The sequence below is a fragment of the Labrus mixtus genome, chromosome 8, assembly GCF_963584025.1.
Source record: "Labrus mixtus chromosome 8, fLabMix1.1, whole genome shotgun sequence".
Taxonomy (NCBI): Eukaryota; Metazoa; Chordata; class Actinopteri; order Labriformes; family Labridae; genus Labrus; species Labrus mixtus.
Window position 1 is genome coordinate 19,351,649 of NC_083619.1, and position 20,366 is coordinate 19,372,014.

The 20,366-nt window shown below is 39.9% G+C and overlaps 3 protein-coding genes across 6 annotated transcripts in view; 1 reads left to right on the top strand and 2 right to left on the bottom strand.

Moving 5' to 3' along the window:
* The first annotated feature begins 710 nt into the window (after window positions 1-710).
* On the top strand, window positions 711-6,356 carry thoc1 (THO complex 1). Of its 2 annotated transcripts, none has more exons than XM_061044940.1 (21): window positions 711-793; window positions 1,035-1,108; window positions 1,213-1,273; window positions 1,378-1,447; window positions 2,350-2,468; window positions 2,563-2,611; window positions 2,706-2,801; window positions 2,910-2,992; window positions 3,090-3,163; window positions 3,253-3,361; window positions 3,503-3,637; window positions 3,879-3,979; window positions 4,088-4,154; window positions 4,315-4,365; window positions 4,471-4,541; window positions 4,656-4,751; window positions 4,967-5,032; window positions 5,115-5,198; window positions 5,296-5,443; window positions 5,552-5,636; window positions 5,925-6,356. In XM_061044940.1, the coding sequence occupies exons 1-21, from the start codon at window positions 746-748 to the stop codon at window positions 6,200-6,202; spliced, it is 1,965 nt and encodes a 654-aa protein (XP_060900923.1). In that variant the 5' UTR covers window positions 711-745; the 3' UTR covers window positions 6,203-6,356. The 2 variants fall into 2 exon arrangements, with proteins under 2 accessions (XP_060900923.1, XP_060900924.1); XM_061044941.1 differs by having other exon boundaries at window positions 718-793; window positions 3,256-3,361.
* Window positions 6,357-6,399: 43 nt separating this feature from the next.
* Window positions 6,400-14,356, bottom strand: usp14 (ubiquitin specific peptidase 14 (tRNA-guanine transglycosylase)). Its single transcript, XM_061044942.1, has 16 exons — window positions 14,197-14,356; window positions 13,229-13,374; window positions 11,996-12,028; window positions 11,798-11,902; window positions 10,897-11,000; window positions 10,681-10,739; window positions 10,453-10,583; window positions 10,265-10,345; window positions 10,086-10,168; window positions 9,806-9,920; window positions 9,522-9,587; window positions 9,319-9,411; window positions 9,096-9,224; window positions 8,932-8,992; window positions 8,393-8,500; window positions 6,400-7,477 (listed from the first exon to the last, which is right to left on the bottom strand). Exons 1-16 carry the CDS (start codon window positions 14,210-14,212, stop codon window positions 7,329-7,331), a joined length of 1,479 nt encoding a protein of 492 aa, XP_060900925.1. The 5' UTR covers window positions 14,213-14,356; the 3' UTR covers window positions 6,400-7,328.
* Window positions 14,357-15,005: 649 nt separating this feature from the next.
* The window catches only part of rock1 (Rho-associated, coiled-coil containing protein kinase 1), a 33,266-nt gene continuing 27,905 nt past the window's right edge, over window positions 15,006-20,366 (bottom strand). Inside the window, exons 28-33 of one of the 3 annotated variants that reach the window (XM_061044945.1) lie at window positions 18,886-18,956; window positions 18,644-18,732; window positions 18,466-18,544; window positions 18,083-18,344; window positions 17,253-17,460; window positions 15,006-16,590 (exon numbers count right to left, since the gene is read on the bottom strand). In XM_061044945.1, the coding sequence (XP_060900928.1) occupies window positions 16,587-16,590; window positions 17,253-17,460; window positions 18,083-18,344; window positions 18,466-18,544; window positions 18,644-18,732; window positions 18,886-18,956 (713 nt within the window). In that variant the 3' untranslated portion in view covers window positions 15,006-16,586. The other 2 variants (XM_061044944.1, XM_061044946.1) reach the window with 2 other exon arrangements.

Genomic DNA, 20,366 nt, shown 5'->3' on the forward strand with positions numbered 1-20,366 from the left:
TGAGTTAGTAAAAGCATTGCAATATATTCTCATCCTGATATGAGAATGAACCACTAAGTTACAACAGCTGGGTAATCTTCCATTTAACTATCGGACATGTTTAACTGTGCCTCAATAATATCCCTTTAGCAAAGTGTGATAGGCTCTCATTTGTCCCCTTCAGGCCAATTAACGTGTCTTGTTTTGGAACTAAGGCCTCATCCTTTTTTCACGCAGTTTCTAAACCCATTTATATGGAAGCCCATTTCTGCCAGTTAAAAAAATAAAAATGAAAATAATAAAGTCATAATAATAATCGAAATTATGAGATATAAAGTCGAAATTATGAGATATGAGATATAAAGTCGAAATTATGAGATATAAAGTCATAATAAATTATAAAATTATGAGACTTTATTATTTTCATTTCTTTTTTTTACTTTCATTTTATTTTTAGAAAAACTCTAAATCAAATGTATTAATACAAGCTCATGTATATTGCAATATATGTCGTTACATGTATGCCAAGAAAGAATTAAAACTTGCATTGTTTGATGTTATTTGAGGGTTGTGAACATCTGAAATCAAACATCAAAAATAAAAAATAAAGATGGTTGCAGACGAAGATTTTTCCAAAATAAAAACAAAGAAACGTTTGATATATAATATGAATATGTATATAATATGAATAATTAATCCACACCCCCCTCACCGCAGAAGAACCCGGATGAGGTTTAGCGTCACTTCCAGTTTCAACGACGTAAAGATGTCGCCGACCTTATTCAATTTTGTCGACGCTAAAAACACATTTACGGTGAGAAATCTGTTCCGCCTTTAATGCATTTATTATTCATATATATATATAGCACATGTAGTACTTTTACTGATAGTCAGACAACAGGCATGCTAGTGTTTGATTTTCACTGTCGTATTGCTTTCATACAAAGTAGCAACTGCGAGCTAAGCTAACAAAAACGCTATCTTACGTTTTATCCCCTCATACATGTTGTTTTTTTCCCCTCATACATGTTGTCTTTTCCCCTCACACACCACAGGCGTCTGCCAGACATGCTCTAGCTGGTAAAACCGGCAAACATTTGGTGAACGCTTTTAACCAGATCTCTGGAAAGTAAGTGATTCATGAGTGTTTAATATGTATAAAATTATGAACACACACGACACGAGTAATGTTGTTTTCCCTGAACACCAATCCGTGTTTTAACTCATCCACAGTGAGACAGAAAAGAAAACCACACTTGACCAGGCGCTGAGGGGGGTTCTGGGTGATCAGATTGTAAGTACATTAAAGTCACGCACTGTTTTATCGTGTAAACAAACTTCAGTACATTCTCCAGGTCTGTCTACATGAAGCTTGACTTTGGTGCTCTGTGATTTCAGATCGAGCAAAAAACCAGCTGTGATGACTACTTGTCCCTCATCTACCTGAGCATTGATGCAGTTACAGAAGGTATGTTGTTTTGTGTGTCATTTGACTGGTAGGTAATTACACTGAAACCTACGTATACATATAATGTGTACTCCTGATAGTGTCCTGTCTTTGCTCTCCTTATGATCATGGTTTCCTGGTGTATTATGACTACACATTTTCACATTATATTTGCTAAGTTACAATTTAAGTTATTGTCACTCTTAAAGGGGCTATATGTAACTTGTATAAATCGTTTTTTATCGCCCATTAATAAGCGAATGGTTAACTGATGTGGAAAAAGTAGATGTTCACTGTCTATCTGTGTTGCCTGTGGAAAAAGTTTCCCCGGGTCGTATTTTCCGCGAAAGCTCCAGGAAGTGACATTTTCTGCACGTTCTCAACGTCCTCCTCGTAGATCAACAGTACAAACTCATCACACACTCCCGCTCTCAGCCAGTGCCTGCAGAGACTGTCGTTTGTAGGATGGAGAATGAATACAGACACACAGACTCCTTCACAGACTTTCACATGTGTATGACCACTTACCTCCTCTGTAAACATTATGCCGGTAAATATCCAGTGTTTCGCGGCCGATGATGATGCTCGTTTGTGTACGTACGAGCACGTATGAAGAGCACGCGAGGGAGGGAGAGCGAGCAAAAAGGTTACCGGCCATGCGGTATCGCTACAAACACAGTATTTTTGAAAGTTACATATAGCCCCTTTAATGTCAGGAATACTTAATCATCCAATGAATCATATTAGCCTCATATCAGTGTAGAACTCTGTACTAGAAACTGTTATTGAATGTTACAATTGAACAAAGCGTGAACTTCTGAGCAGACTGACTAATTGTTTAGAGCCATCTTGAGTTTTTTTTCACCTCACACAAGGTGCACAACTTGGGCTGATCAAGCCTTTTATGTCTTGTTTCAATGTAGGTATCTGTTCAGCTACAACTCCTTTCGTTCTCCTGGGAGATGTACTGGACTGCCTGCCTCTCGATCAGTGTGACAAAATATTCACTTTTGTTGAGGAGAATGTTTCCACCTGGAAATCGGTAAAGTGGCACCCTCTCTATAATGGCAGTTTAATGTTTTCTTTCCATGTGACATAGTTTATTTGATTACTGTCTCTTTACCTTTTCTTTATAGAACTCTTTCTACACTGCTGGGAAGAACTACTTACTGCGGATGTGTAATGGTAAGGATAGTATTTCATTCTTATTGAATAACAAAACATATAATGTTTTAAAAAAAGGCACAGCTGAGTGTAACACACCTCTCAATCTGTGTAGATCTCCTGAGGAGGCTGTCCAAATCTCAGAACACTGTTTTCTGTGGACGAATCCAGCTTTTTCTGGCTCGTCTCTTCCCTCTCTCAGAAAAATCAGGTACGTCTTCGGAGGTTCTTTTAAGATAGTTGATCATGTGTGGCAGCAAACATCCTCAGACCTGTCCTGCAGCAGTTCCTTATGTTCTGCCATTTGTGTTTATTGCAGGGCTCAATCTACAGAGCCAGTTTAACCTGGACAACGTGACAGTGTTCAACAAAAATGAACAAGAGAGCACTCTTGGTCAGAAGGTAAAATGTTATTGATGGTGACTGCATGAATTTTACATTTAATTTTAAATTTCAAACAACTTGAGTTTCATATTATTTGATGGCTCCATGTTTGCAGCACACAGAAGAAAAGGAAGATGGTATGGATGTGGAGGAGGGAGAAATGGGAGAGGATGATGCTCCTGCACCATGGTAAGTAAAAGTCATGTTCTACAACCCGTAATCAAGTTTGTCCATGGTGTTGTGATTTCTTTTTCAACTCAATTTCATTTTACTTTCAGTAGCATTCCAATTGACTACAACTTGTACAGAAAGTTCTGGACTCTGCAGGACTACTTCAGAAACCCTGCGCAGTGTTACGATAAATTCTCCTGGATGACATTCCTGAAGGTAATGCACCTGAACACAAAGTGCTGGGTCCTTGCTCTCCATTTATCAAATCATAAAAAACAAAATACCAAAGTAGATGCTTAAAAAAAAAAAAAAAAGATGACTCACTGTTTATGCGAATTTCTTCTTTGTGCTGCCTAGTACTCAGACGAGACCTTGGCGGTGTTCAAAAGCTACAAACTAGATGACATGCAGGCGTCTAAGAGAAAACTGGAGGATTTGAGAGCATCTGGAGGAGAACATGTCTACTTTGCAAAGTTTCTAACAAGTGAGAAGGTAAGAAAACTCAAAGATCAGATTATTCTAATTGGACTCGAGACTGTTAGAAAATGTGGATGAGAAATTAAATCCCACGTGTTTATCAAAAAGCCGGAACAGTAGATTTGAATTTTTTTAATATAATGATTCTGTTTTTGTTAAGATATGTTCTTTTGATGTTGTTTACCCAAAATATTTGTATTCATACAAGAAAAGAGTGCTCACTCACCCACTTCCTTCCTTTCCTCTTCATCTCTAGTTGATGGACCTGCAGCTCAGCGACAGCAACTTCAGACGGCACATTCTCCTGCAGTACCTCATCCTCTTCCAGTACCTGAAGGGGCAGGTCAAGTTCAAAAGGTAAAGCATGACTCTGCTTGGATTAGAACACACAGACAACAAACAATTGGCACTTTTTTGGAGGGTTTAATGTTTTTTTTATTTTTTTTATGTTGTGTCCTCGTGCAGCTCCAGCTGTGTTCTCAACGATGACCAGACAACATGGATCGAAGAGACGACTCAACTCGTTTATCATGTCAGTCCCATTAAAAATTTATGGAAAAAATGAGCGTAGCTTTCTGATTGTCCTTCTTGTGTTAATGTTAATATTTAGTTCATTATAGATATATAGTTGGTACTTAAAGCTTGAAAACACATTGAGATGAGCCATACTAATATGTTTTGTTTCTTTGTAGCTACTGGGGGAGATCCCTCCTGATGGAGACAAGTTTGCCACTATGGTTGAGGTAAGCGGTTGTTTGAGAAGACTGATATTCTATATAAAATGTGGCTCATCTATCTATACACACTCCCTGCCCGTCTGACACTAAACCGTTCCTCATCTTTTACAGCACATTCTCAACACAGAGGAGAACTGGAATGGCTGGAAAAACGAGGGATGCCCCAGCTTTGTCAAAGAAAGGTACAGCAGATATATAGTTTCTTCTTTTGTTTTCAACGTAAGTATGCTGCGTGTGAGTTATAGCTTGCATGCATGCGGAAATAAAAGCTGATCCCATTGTGTCCTCTTTACCAGGACTGTAGATGACAAACCCAAAAGACCCACCAGGAAGAGACAAGCTCCAGAAGACTTCCTTGGAAAAGGGCCAGACCGAAAGATTTTCATGGGAAAGTATGTGATCTAACCCCGGGGGAGGACGAGTGGAGACTTTTTTTTCAGATATTAAATTTAACTTTTCAACCTGTTGTATGACGTTTCCATCCTGCTAAAAATATCTTTCTTTCAAAAATATTTTGTAGAGAGTGCAAAAGCCAGAAAATTAAATCAACACCAATATTTGGAGTTTGCTTCCAAAATTCAAGCTCTTCTGTTTTTTTTTTTCTTAGTGACGAGTTGACTCGACTGTGGAACCTGAACCAAGACAACATGGAGGCCTGCAAGTCAGACATCAGGTCGGTGATTCAGCAGCTCACAGATGTAGCTTTTCATGTATATCAGAGAATTCTGCTTTTACATCTGATGTCTTTTATTCAGGGAGTTCATGCCGTCACTGGATGAATTCTTTGCGGAGGCCATTGAACAGGCTGATCCGGTTAACATGGTGGAAGATGAGTACAAGTAGGTTTGCAAAATAACTTCACTTGCTTTATGCCTAGTTTTTTTTTTCTTCACATTTGTGTGTGACTCTTGTCTTTCTTCTTGTAAATAAACGCAGAGTTGTGCGGAACGCAAACTATGGCTGGCGCGCTCTGAGGCTGCTCTCCCGGAGAAGTCCGCACTTCTTTCAACCAACTAATCAAAAGTTTAAAAGCCTGGCAGACTATCTCGACAGCATGGTCAGCAAACTGGCCAAAGAGCTGCCGGTGAGTTTTTTTTTTTTTCCATCTTTAGCAAGAGTTAGCGTGATTCCCACAAAAGCTGCGGACAAACACTGACATCATTCATGTTTTTTTTTTATTCCATGTGCGCAGAAGGATATCCCCTCTGAGGAAATAAAGACAGGAGAAGAAGATGACGACGATAACGGAGACAATCTTCTCAAAGACAGCAACGACAGTGAGTATAAAACCTGATGTTGCTTATCAATGCTGTACCTCTTGTTCACCCTACATCAATCTCTCTTTGACAGCCCTATTGTTTTACACAGAGGACATGTTAGTAGATAACAGAATGTTCTTAAAACCAACACTTCTGTTTATCTATTTATTAACAGCGATTAAGTTAAAGGACTGAAAAGAAAATAATTTTGGTTATCCTTCTCCACGCATGATTTCTGTATTTTTTCCTCACATCATACATGTCTCTACTCATCTTTTTAACTTCACTATGATGTCTTTCTTCCAGGTCCGAGCATACAGAACAAGCTGGTCACAAACAATCAGATGGATGACTTGGCAGCCAAACTCGGCGGCCAGTGGAAGATGCTGGCTTCTCATTTGGAGATTAAGGCTGCAGAGCTGCGGGAGATCGAAACAGACAGTGAAGATGTTGACATGCAGGCCAAACTGCTGCTTGTTGCCTGGCAGGACAGAGAGGGACCACAAGCTACTGTGGAGAACCTGGTCATAGCTCTGAATGCTGCCGGATTCCCTCAGTTTGCGGACACTCTCAGTGAGGCCTAGAGTAGATTTTCTTATGTAAATTATCAGTTTCTCCATAACATTGTTGCATCCTTTTCATACAAAAAAAAAGTCTGGAAGGAAGATTTTTGTACGTAGTAAACGTAAGTCAAGTTTTTCACTGTTGAAAATTCAATAAATGCTTTTCTTTTTTAAATACATTTGTTATGTTATCCTTTTTGAAACACAAGAAGCTCACATTTTGGTATAACAGTTTATTTTCACCACCTATGAAAAGCAATCAGTCAATAACTTATTACAGAGTGGTGATGGTTAGGTCTTACACATGGTGGCTTGGTGATCAGAAGACCTGCGAGAAGAAACAAAGTGAAGCATAGCATTTTATCAGTACAGATGTCAAAGTCTGAAATCAGTGTCGGCAAGGATAACGTTCAATGCTTGTCGAGTAAACAATCATCACAGTTGAATCGCAAGTCTTTTAACTGCGCACAGTTCACTGCAAGTGCAACCTGTTCTGAAAAAGTTCCCCACACACTTCCCCACCCCAGCCCCCCCCAAAAAAGCATTAGTGAAGATTTGGCAGAAAGAAACCTCATTTTAGAACAATTCCAGGAGATGATGTGAGCCAAGCACTTGACCTGAGGTTGAACCCAAAGTTTCCAGAGGGCCAACAGGTGAACAAGGGCAGGTCTTTACAGAGTGAGGGAGAGAGTCTCCGTTATACATCTGAGAGGACACAAGCCAGAACGTCAATGACAAGAGTTTGGCTAGGCAATTTTTGTACAAGTTGATAAAATGAATAAAGAGAAATATTTAGATTTTATGATATGAGAACCTTATCAAAGGCTTTAAAAAATATACAATGTGTATAAAACATTTAATGAAACTGCAGAGCTAGACGTAAAAACCTCTTTCGAGGAGTCGGTCCAGTGATTGCCTCTCGTCGTGACTCTCATATCCATCTTCAAAGCCTACTGTGGTTGAATATTAAACACCATTTGACAGAATTTGTTTTACAAGCATTCATGTTGGTTACAAAAACAAACAAAAAAATTAAGGTCATCAAATTTTGAAAGACACCAGTTTTATTGCACATCTATGCAGTGCTTGGAAATGGCAATTTGTACGTGTGGGTTGTTGTCTTTGTCTTCTAGGAAATCCTCCACAGCTACTGTTCCTCCTCTTCAAGTATTTCCAGTCTCCGGGGGCCGTACAGTAGAACGTATGCTATATGCCAGTCTCCACCGCCAGACAGTCGCAGGATATCCTCTGGAGACACCACGCTCACCTTGTCATCATCAAACTTGACCCACTCATCTGAGCGAGACAGAGAGCAAACAATGAGTTCCTGAACATCTGTGTGCACTCAGTGTCCTGTAGCAGATATGTTGACGTTACATCTTAAGTTCTGGTGTATAGTCCACACTTAACCCCTACGTTGAAACTAGTTAGGTTAAAACTTAAGTTGTGTCATTGGTTGCGCCATGGAGATGTAAGGGTCTTAACAAGTAAAGTGTAATGTCCAAATTAACCAAAATATTGTCGCAATGTGACGTTTTCACGTCCTGCGAACAATCAGTGAAAAGCAGGGTTTGTTACAGTGCTGCCTCGTGTCAAATTGTTTCTGAACAGACTATCATCTAAAAAATAACTTCTGTTCACTGCCATTATTCCACAAAAACATGACGAAAAGTTTGCAAATATGGCTTAGCATTATGATTAGGTGTTAACAGCTTTGATCTACAGCTAGTGTAAAACAACAACAGGGACATCAAGTTGTGAAATCTTCAACTAAAACAAAAGGTCATTTAACAGCCTTCTTTTGATGGATGGAACTATCTCCACTCGCGGAAAACAAAAGCGAGATAACGAATGAAAGTCATGATACACTTCTGAGTGAAGGGAGAATGCATTACCAACACCAAAGAGCTGGTAAAAACCTCTGCTCAACCTCCAAGCTTTCAATCCATATTTTACAGAGAACAAAACACCTACTAGGAGCTAGGTGTAAGATTTAAGTTACAGTTTATGCTTACGCTGGAACCATCTTAAATGTTGGTAGTGCAGAAACTCTGTCTTAAGTTAGAACTTCCAAGTAGGCTACGTTTGAATTGACAAATAGCTGGTGCAACTCGGTACAGGTTCCTTTAAAAATGTGTAACTCATAGTAATGGCGTACACCACTCAAACAAAGTACAATGCAGAGCTAAAAAACAAACAAATTCTAGTTACCTTCTTTCCTCTTGACCCACCCCACATAGTGACCTGATGAGCTGGAGCGGCCTTGGTGGGTCAGAACAGCCTGCAGGTCGTAGTAGCCGCTGTTGTTGGAGCCAAGGTCTGACGGAGAAACAAGAGAACAAATCTTTACACTTTTAATCATAATGGGAATGGGAAACACAAAAATAGAAGTCCACTCTCAAATTAAATTAAATAACTGACTTTTGTAGGGGCTTAAAAAAACCTTCAGGAATCTGATATTTAATTTTAGCCTTGTGTAAGCGAGCATAACAAGCGTCAGTATAAGCACATTAGAATACAAAAGGCTATCTCAGGTTTCCATAATACAGCAATGGCCTCTTCTTAAGCCGTTTACTATTATGCATTATGGCTAGGTTTAGTGAATGATATTTGTTCATAAACACATATTAAGGTGCATGATATGATGTGTTATTAGTCCATGAATTTATGAAAACAAGTATTTTATAGTGTAACTGTGAGGATTCTCACTTTTAAAAAAGTCTACAGAATTTGTCAGTGTCTCAACATACCATCAGGGAAAGAGAAAGGCTCATATTTCACTTCTTTCACTGCGTCTGGCTTCTTCAGCAACTGATGAGAGAGTTGTTGTTAGATGCTATACACAAGTAAAGAGTAACTGAAGCATGAAGGGAATGAAGGCAGTACAAATAAGAGCGATGACGACCAGTCTTACCTTTTGCTGCTGTTTCTCTAGTTTCTTGTCCTCAACCTCCTTGAACTTGGACCTGATTGGCAGCATTTTCTCCTGGATCTCTGAGGTGCACAGCTCATACACATCCAGCATGAGGGGGAACTTGACATCCTTTAAAAGCACAGGAGGGGATATATAAGTCTCAGAAGTAAAAATAATAGTGAGCCCTGTTGTAAATGAGAGACTATGGTAGCTCAGAACCAACCTTGAGGACTTTAGCATTGACAGACTCCTTCTCTTTGTAGAAAAATCTGACCATTTGAACAGTCATATAGGCAGGCAGACGGCTGAGTTTTGACTACAGGGATAAAAGGACCGTTTCAGAGGGTAAATACATTTCACAGCATGAAAAAAAAAAAACTTCTTCCAATGTGGCATGGGAATGAAGATGTAACAGAACAAACTTACAGATTTTATATACAGGGCATTTCTTTCCAAGGTTGTGGACATTTTTGTGATTTCTTCTTGCAGCCTCTGAAGAGAAAAAAATATATATATATAATTGAACCTCATTATCTTAGTTCATTCAAATAAATCTGGACATACAGTAATTAAACATCCAAGCATAGTTTCTAATATACAAGCAATACAGGGGCACACGTCTTGCTACACACATACTGTCAGCTTTTTAAGTTTAAGCAAACACATGCTCCTGGTTCAGTATATATATATATTTAAAGTCAAATACATACCAGCCTCAGTCCTGTTGCAAGGTATTTGACTTCTTGGTTGATGAAGCAGCTGAGCTGGAGCTGGCTTTCCTTGCCCTTGATTGGCTCTTCCTCCTCAGACTCTGTGCATTTCATACTGAACAGCAGAGTTAAGAAAAAGTCTTACAAAGTCTCATCACAGCTGACAGACCTTTGATGTGTCCACATGACCCCTCTCAGAAGCTTAGCGTCCAAACTATACTGAACCAATATATACAAGTTGTTGTAAATTCAGTCAACAGAATGCATGTTGAAAGGATACGTTGTTTCAAATTCCACACCAAAATACTGGTCAATTAAGTTCTTTTTTGAGGAGGCCGAGGCAGCTGCACTCCCAGCGTCGGTCTGTTGATTGAAAGAGAAAAGGCTAAATTGAAACATTCTGTTTGCACAGAACTAACTTAATAATTACAGCATAGAACAAAACACATAAGGTCCTACCTCCATGGGAGTCTCCGGCTCTAGGGGCTCCAACTTTTGCTGAAGTACTCTCATCATCTGCAGCCAGCACTCATTGGCATCCTGAAGGGTGAGGGAACAATTCGAACGTGTCCTGATATTTTCATACAATGGTCACTATAAGTTTGTATGTGCTAACTGTATCCATTTCAGTGGGGGGGGGGACTTACCTGCTGGAGGTATTGTCCCTGGTCTCCCTTCTCTGCAAACTGTGGAAAGGCCATGTGAAGGAACTGCAGCAAAATAATGGGTGGGAGGCTGGATGAGGTCTTGTCCATGGTCTCATACAAGTCACGCAGGGCTGAGGATGCAGATGTAGTAGTAAGGATTGGATTAGTAAAGATATGACATAAACCTATGCCTGTGATTCTTAATGTTAACATTTCACTGTGTTTTACCTGCAGTGATGTATTGTGATGGTACATTTGCTCCTGAGGATCGCAGAGCACCTGCATACCTAGAAGGAGGAGAGACGATTTTAGCAAACTCCAAAAACCCCAGCAAGGACCATACAATGGAAACAATCAGTATGTGTGAGACCATTGTATGGTTTTTCAAGGAGAGCCTTTCAACAAAACACAACATTTAAAACCAGCATGTCTATAAACTAACACCTTCTGAGTGCAGATTTGAGCTCAGGCACGGAGCGCAGACACTGCACTGTGGCGTTCATGTAACAGGTGTTGCCCAAGTTTGTCAGCCCACAAGGCAGCTCCATCTAAAAAGAGAAAGAGTGAGGTGAGTACCATAACAATAATAAAACTATATATTTTTTGTATATTTCATCTTAAAGTGTGTACTGTAAAAATAATGTTAGTCTCTAAACAAAGTACTGTAAAACTCTGTTTACAAAACATGCTGTTTCATGCCCTCAATTTATATAGTAATTTAATTCTTCTGGTTTTTGGAATTTGTTGCCATTTCCCAAATCTTCCATTAGTTCTGGGAGAGACCCATCTGTGAGCGCCTGATAACACAAGAAACCATTAAACTCGGTGGATCTCGAAGCACAGCTTGCAGCGGCACAGACAATCACATCAGCTTTTCTCTTTCCTCTTAAAACAAGACTCGAAGCTTAGAGGACCTGATCATTTCCTGACTGCAAGGAGACCAAACAGCCGATTAGTACCAAGTGTCACAACAGTTTCTAGTTCATATGCATTAAGTATATAGTGTACTAAACACTGTGCATATGACTACTTCTTATACTTTCTAATAATACTTTTCAGTTTTGTGACATTGGCATGAGTCCTTCCATTAACAAAGCACCCCGCAGACATCCACCTATCTTATCAAAAGAACGTCTCGATCAGATAAACACTACTATTGATGAAGAGTCTCATTTTCAGAAGCTGATCTTCTCGAACGGGCATATACTGTGTATTAAATGTTTGATAAGCTCTGTACTTGGTAAACATCACATTGAGGAAACGTGTTTAACCGGCCATGTCAGTGCAGAAAACCGCAATCACCATATTTGTTTAAGGTGTACTGGTAATTTTCAGTCTTACTCACCGCTGAGGCCAGTTGTTCCTCAGTCATGTCCTCCACAAACATGGGCCTGACAGAAGGCTCCTCAGGCAGGGCATCAGCTGAGCCCACCATCAGCAGAGTCATTCCCTGAGAAAAGAGTAGAAACACAAGAGTTCATTCATGTATTTGTGAGAAGGCATTTTGTAGTATAGCTCTTTAAAACACTGCTTAAATACTCACATTTTTCAGTTTAATGTTACCCCACTCATCATCCTAGAATGAGGACAACACATTGGTTAGCTTCTTACAAACAGACAAAAGATAAACCTAGCATTGGAATCTTTGACAATAGGAAAAACTAGAGTACTGACCCTCGGCAACAAAACGTTTTTAACACTTTCTGACTCCTCTACGCTTTTATTCACTGGTTCTTAAAAAAATATCTTTGAATAGAAATGTGGAAATAGGTGGAATCATTTCTAAATCTAAATTCCTCAAACAGACAGGCACTGTAGTTGTGAATTCAACTCAAATAGAGTAAATAATGCCTTCAAAGGGTTGACTGGTTTCAGCTGTGGATAAATGAACATTGTATGCTCTATCATTATTTAGTTTATCAGGACAATGTATCCTTGGTGTAATAAAGATACATGTCACCGCATACAACTGTGTTGCTCATTGGTGTTAACATTGATTTGGCCTAGCTTGCGTCCCGTGTACAGAGGCTATGGTCCTCGTTGCAGTGGCCTTGACTTGGAATCAGACCTCGGCCCTTTGCTCAGTGGCGGTTCTAGACCACTTTTACTGAGGGGGCCAAACTGGGGCCAGTTGTTTTGTCAGAGGGGAACATTAAACCCAGGTGAAAACTAGACAAAGATGATCGCTTTAAAAATATATATGTATATATCTTATGCCAAATAATAACACACATCATTAAATACAACAAAATAAAATACCATGATTTATATTTGTTTCAGTAACAGTATTTAATACCAGATTGTGAGTCCGGTTATTGAGTCAAATACTGTGTTTGTGTTATGGGGGGGGGGGGGGTCTTCCTTTAGGAGGGGTGGCCACAGGGGGGGACCAAGCTCAGTGTTACAGGGGCACTGGCCCCTGTTGGCCCCTGTCTAGAACCGCCCATGCCTTTGCTGCAAGTCATCCCCGTTCTCTCCTCCCAACAATTCCTGTTTCTCTTCAGCTGTCCAGTCCAATCCAATAAAAGGCAAAATAGCCCCCAACCAAATCACTTTAAACAGTTGTGGACAAGGCTGTAATGTGTAGAGTTTGTCTTTGAATAGATAGGTAACGCTTGTTATTTATTTTTACTCATACATGTTTGTTTTTATTTAAGTTATTTAATGTTTAAAACAAATAGAAGGTACTGCGTTATCCTTCAACTAAAACTCAACCTGCAGCAGAGTTTTCCTGAGGATCAGATGATCATGTTGCATGTTGTTTATGTTTTGGTACCTTCAGAGTGCCTCCCTTCACCATGACCTTCTGTCTGTCCGGCTGAACTCCTGTCAGGGCGAAGAGCTGAGCCTTGAACACCATGGGAGGCTCCTCAGTGTTCAACTCCACTGCATCAAACTTCTCTTTGCCCCATTTCACATTTACTGAAAGAAAAAGAGACGAATAGTGCATGTTAGCGTGGCAGAGTGATTTTAACTTTGTTGCAGTGTTGACATGTATGACACAGAAACAGCAGAGAGAGAGCCATGGTATCAGACATGTAGAGTCCACATTATTGTGTATTACACGGTTTTGTTGGCTGTTTTATAAACCAGCATTAAGACCACGGTCACGTTACAACCACAAACTCGTGTTTTCTTCTCTTAATTGGGCTCCAACAACAAGACACTGCAGCACAAATCTTTAACAAGTGTACAATCATGATTTGCCTCCCATAGCAAGCAAGGCTACCTAAAGCTAATTTAAGGCGAAAATCTGTTTAATTCACACCGGTATCCACTCAGACATGAACAATAATTACACAGGCGAGAAAAGCAAAACATAATTGAGTTGAGATGTAAAAGTTGTTGCTTTAAATAACAAACTAAAACCACTCAATTCAGCGTTAAGTGTTCAGTAGCTAGTGCAGCTAATCGAGCTAGCACTCAGCGACACTCTGCTTTCTGGTGAAGTTTATTAAATTAGTTTTCGTAAAGCCGCCTGCGATAAATGGTATGTAAGAAGCAGTAACACAAAAACATCACTTCTGTATTCTCATCAGTGTCTGAATAATGTTTACTATAGTATCTTTTAACAGTGGCCTAACAAGGTTGACAGGCAGCCTGTAGCCGTTAGCATGCTAGCTGCATATCATGCTAATGCTAGCTAAGCTATTTTTTTTTACATATTACGCTTTAACACGTGTGCGTTCATGTCTTATATATTCTTAAGTGGCAATTGATTATCGCATTAAAAGAGAGTCGTACCTGTAAACACCGGCATGTTTGGCAACCTTTTACTTCCTGGACTCTTTTGTTTTTCCTGTTTCAGTCCTCCGGGGCGCGAATGAAGAGTTGGCTAGTTCTCCGTCTGAACTTCATTCAAACAGAATGACGCTGCAACAACACGCTGCGATCGATGCGCTCTGACATCAGCTCGCCGGCCTGACTCATGAACGGAACCCAGACAGACAGGCCAAGATTAGATTTGCCTAGACATCATTCTGCCGCATTAATTACAGTATTTATCTGAGTGAAGGGTTGTTGTTACTGAGGTGTGGTTCTGTTCACAGGTTATAGAAACAACTGAATCTGTGTGCTCTCGTTTCTGTTATCCTGCTGAATATCTACAGGAAAAAAAAAAAACTACAACCTGGACTCCATTTAGCTCCTTGTTATTCATCCCTGTTTAATTTGTAGAGGTTGTCTATGCTAAAATACTACACTGTCAAATGTTAACTTTGTAATACTTTAATAATTAATTTGAGATATTCACATCCATATTAAAGCCAAAAATGAAATATATCTTAAACCCGAAGAACTTATTTTGAAGTACTTAAATATGTAAGATTATAAAACAGGACTCACATTAGGGCCCTTAAAAAGTGAGCTGATGTTTGGCTTCTGCTCTGCAGACTTTTAAATCAGATGTGATACAGTGAAGCTGGGGCAGTGAGGCTTCAGGGGCTGTTGTGCACTCAGCATGGCTGCTTATCATGTCTTTGGGTGAACCCATATACAACCTGTTAACACAAATATGAAACCCATAATTGAATTGAAGACTAGTGTACAATGAATGATAAAGATATGTTTATTAACATATCTTTCAGTGCGGACTCCAATGCAATTAACCATGCAAATTATCCAAGACAAGAGTAGATCATAGTTCCAGTGCTTTTTTAACTGAACAAAAAGTTACAAATAAAAAGATTGCGGAGGTATTCCATAATCTTTATGTCTCTCTCATTATATACACAGTTGGGGGTTTGCATTAACGGGACATTACCGTGTTAGAGAAACAAACTTGTATTGGTTACCTTGGACAATCACTGACACAGGCAGGTTTCTTTTGGTACACCATCCTGAACTTTGTTTTGTGATATGAATCGAAGTGTGGGGACTTTGTCTTAACACGTTAACTCTATTGCATGTGTCCATAAAGACATAACCTAATATATATATTTTATATACTCAAACCAGAGAAAAGAAGTTCCGATAAAACCACATGTGTGGCGATTTCTTTAAAAAAAAAAAAAAAAAAAAAGATGGAAGAGTTAAGATTTGTCATGTTTCAGAGGAGGAAAAAAGCAAACAGATATGGCAGTAAAATCAATATCCAAACGTTAAGGCACTAGGTGGGCCATATGCTACACCTGTTTAGTCTACAAATAATTTACAATTCAAACAGTGCAGTTTTACATTTGTTAACTTAATGTTTTCCTTTTGAACCATGTGTCTATGAATCAATGTAAGGCAATACATTACAAAAAATAAACAATACAAGAAAAAAAAAATATTACAGAGACAATGTACCAAATAAACAGAAACAAAAATCAGTTAAGTTTTATATGCCATTACAATGGAATTTTACTTATGGCTTGGAGCAATAAAAATAATTATAATAATAAAAATAATGCATAGATTTAAATGATGATCTCGCATGCTCCTCACTCAATACTCAAAATATCTAATACTTATGTCCAAATGCTCTGTCCCAAACCTGATAAGTGACTTGAAGAGTGATATGAATAAAGGCAAAAAGGCCAGAGATATTAGATGAAGGCATCAGCCTTTTTTTTTTTTTCTTAGATGGAAACAGATGTATGCGTGCATTTAGCTGGAGTATCTGTCACATTGGGGAAAGAAATGACAAAACAGATATTAATTTTCCACCCCTGAGACACAACCACTCACTGCAGATATGCAATCCCTGTATGACAGTACCTTTAGCTGAACACATACTTGCAGCAAACCCCCCTTTCACCTTCCTGTTTCCATCATAAACTGTCATAATATGAAACACAGAATGTCTCCATGCCATGTGTAGTCCCTCTTTTTCCGCTCCAGAGTCAATCTTTAGATCAAGAAGAGGGCGCCATCTTCTGGTAGAAATGGAGCGCTGCAAGTTTGATGAGTTGGATGACGGCGGTCTTCTTGAATGAGGAAAAGTTTGCAGAAGGGTTTGAGGGATCAGGCCTCTCTCAATGTCCACGATGCCTTTTGTGTGACATGCGTTGCAATTTTTCCAGCGCTGTGTATTTATCATTTTAATTTTTCTCTTTTTTATGGATTTTTGACAAAATACAGGCTTCTGTTTTCAAGAATGAGGAAGGAGGGGAAAGTTTAGAGTCCAGAAAAAATCCAAACGGTTCAGATGGTTAGCTGAAAGAAAGAGCAGAGGCAGGTGTCCAGTGAAAGAAAGACACGGTATCATTACCTCGGTTAGTAACCCAATCTAAGTCGACAAACAACAAAAAAACAAGCTGCTTTATAAACATTGTAACAGGTGATGTCAATGTCCTTTAATGTGGACTTACTAACCAGAGTAAAATATTAAGTCTATGAGTTAGTTACTGAGCCCAACAACACATTAGTGCCAATTAGAAAAGTCCCAAGTGTCGACTGGAAAGAGCCCAGGAGTTAACCAACCAACCAGGAAGTGTCTCGTGTTAGAAACACCCAGGAGCACAATTAATAAATAGACAAAGTTTAAAGCTGTGAAGGAATGTCTAAAAAAACCAAACATCAGCACTTTCTGAAGAAGTTCCTGTCAACAAGTGCTGGATGTAGTGTCTGCTGCTTGGAGGCTGGACTGCGCTCTGCTACAACACAGGAGACAAACAGCAGGTCACGCCACTGACTTGACCACACTTCAGCCCAGCAGAGGGGATACAATTAGACTTGTGACCGCTGCACACCCTCGCTTACAGCCTAAAAACAACATCACAGTGCCTTATTGCATTTCATGTATTTGTCCTATTGAGAAAAAATAAAAAACAACATTTAAAGAATGCCGGCGAGTGAGTCATAGATTGTAAAGTTACCTCAGCTTTCCTGTATTGCTTTTAGGGTTCTTGCGGAAGGACTGGTTGGGTCCGGAGCGAGTGGACATGGATCGAGGTGAGGCTCTTGAAAACGTGGATGGCGGGGTCTTAGGGATCTTCTTTCCAAGGTGGCCGATCCATTTCTTCTGCTCATCCTGGGTGAGGGCCAGCAGGAGCATGTCCCGGGCAGAGGTCACGTCGTAGTTTACTGCGGGCGGGGGGGGGGGGGGAATGAAGAAGTCGAGCAGGTCAAGAATCAAATCTGACAAACGTGATCTTTAAACTGTACTGCATCTTTAGGGCAGTCCTCAAACCAGAAGACATAAATGTTTTACCCAGCCAACTGTCTGAAATCCAAAGACAGTCAGTTTACTACCACCGAAGACATATAGACAATTATTACATTTAAGGAGCTAGAACCAGTACACATTGATTTAAAGAAGACCTATAGACATTTAACGGTAAGTTTACGATCATAAAACATAAGCACACAGATTTAAAAAAAAGATCCATCACTTATCAAATATTGCTGTATTAACTTTTATATCTCTGTAACTAAACTTATTGGCTGACTAAGTTTGTGAGCGCCACCTTATGGTGAAGTTAGATGAATGTGCGACTGTATTTACTGTTTGAATACAATGAGTTAACTGAAAACATCTATAAACTTAAATGCCCCATTAACAACACCCTCTGGCTTGATGAGTTCCTCAACATCGCCTTTAAAAGACATTAACATTGATTGAAACCACAAAAACAAGCTCTCAAACTGTGACGTGTTCATCAGTCAGTCACAGCTTGGACAATGTAAGTGTAGGAGAAGCGTTTACCTTTGCAAGGGGCGATAACGTCCTCCTTTTTGTCGAGGTGGTCTTTGTGGCACTTGACGTGGCAGCGGCGGCACTCCAGGGCCGGAGGCGGCTTGAAAACGTGCCACAGAGGCTTGGCGCACGCCTCACAGTTGGAAGGGAAGTGATACAGCGTGGGGATGAACTCGTGGCCTTTGTGTGGGAGACAGTTGGTCTTGTCGCCCTGAGGGACCGTCTCCATGTCCGCTTCCTTCCTGCACTCTCCCTCATTGGCATAAAGAATCTGCAGACAGACAGACAAACAGAGAAAGAGGGTCAAGTCAGAAAAAGAAACTCCCCAGGGTGAATATGAAATATATGGAAATCTAGGGTTATCTCCAGGACAGGAATAAGCCCCCACAAACCTGGAATATCCTTGGAATCTCCTCCGTCTCCGCTCGGTACACGTCTCCCTGTGTGACTGGTCTCACATGGAACAATTTACTGTACAAAGAGGCACAACATTAGCAAAGACATATCCATAAGAACACTTGCAATATGACCTTAATTGAGAAAAAAAAGACAGTAAAATAAAATACTTACTCAATATCTAGTACCATAGAGGGGTTGGACTGTTCCTTATCCTGCTCGTCATTGTAGAACAGAATCTTCTTACTGCTCACCACCACATACTGCAAATATTTCAAAGGACAATGAGAGGAAGACGGATACTGCCCTGGAGGGGTTGGCAGCATTCTTAACAAAGCGAAGCAGACTTTCGAAACAATGCAGCCGCAAAGAGGAAGCACCGAGTAAAAAAAAAACAAAAAAAAAAAACAACATACCTGCTTCTTCCATCCGTATCGCTTGATGTTAGCGCGGTTTGGAATGGACAGCCAACCCTCCAGCCTGGATTCTGAAAAGCAGCGCAGAATAAAAAGACAAAATAATTAGAAAAAGTATCGTGAAGGTCACGCACAGGCCATGCAGTGTTTGAATCCAAACTTAACTGGGAAAAAAACGAAAAATCTAAAGTTGAGAGACAGAAGTGTTTGAAAACACCAGGGGAACGCTGTAGGGAGTTCTGCAAGCTTTAAGGTATCTGCACTGGAGTAGGTGATAAGAGATGATTTTAGAGACCCCATGCTGCTTCTCCACACTCCTCATGCAAGGTGGGAAATATTAACCATGAGTACATTATTCTAACAGCATGTTAAACGAGTGTATCGTTACAGATTATGCTAAAAAGCCTCGTAATCAGATGATAGCAGCAGGAGTTAATTTTCATTTTCTCTAAATGATCTTGATCACTCACTTCATACAAACAACCATGTGCATTGCAGATTAAATACATGATCCACTGTCAAAATGATAAGTCCAATCGCATGCAGCTGAAACAACACAAGTTAAACGGGAGCAGTGAACTCAGAAGGGCTCGTCTACTACATGTGACGCTGTGAGGGAGGTCTTTGTGTCCAAACGAGCAGTGCTTTCTTGGTGAACATGCCGACTAGAACATTGAAGAGTGTTAAAACAAAAACAGCCCTGTGAATTACAAAAACAGTTTTTTCTAACAGTTTCATGACACGTTTTGAAAGTTGCTGCCTGCGAGCGGGGGCGGTAAACCTCACACAGGGTGTCGTCTGGTACAGTCTGATGTGGTTACTTCACCGTTAGGGCTGAACTTGTGTGACATAAAGAAGTCTTACAACAAGCGTCTCTGCTTCACATCCCATTCAGGTCAGTGTTTAAGAAAATATTGTCTGTCAAACGGTTTGGACAATTTTGGAAACGAGACATTCTCTCTTCAGTCCGTCAGGCTTCTTTCAAAAGTGTTTCACCCCCAACAGAGATGGTTTTCTCTCACCTCTGGCAAAAAGAATACTAATTCCAAAAAAAAAAAAAAAAATCAGAGGCAAAAGGAAGAGAGAAAAAAAAACAACACACAACAACTGCAGCACAGGCCAGGCAAGAGGGGGCTTAATGTCCACTCAAGTTACTCACAGAGGGAAAGGAATAGAAGTTACAAAGATAAGAAGGAGAGGAGAACCAGCTGGATATGAGGGGAATAAAGAGAACATGATTTAACCACAGACAGCAGCATCAATGAAAACACACCTTGAATAATATGTATAGTTGTCAAGTCATGTGTTAGATACTTTGTTTCCTCTAATACTAAACCTGAGTTCTCAGACACGTTATGAACAGTGTGTTCAGTGAACACTTCACTCTGAATGGACAAATGATGTCAAAGCAACCCCCAAAACAACTCAATATAATGTTTGGTAATGAGATCGATTCAAAGTACTAAATCTGAAGTATCACA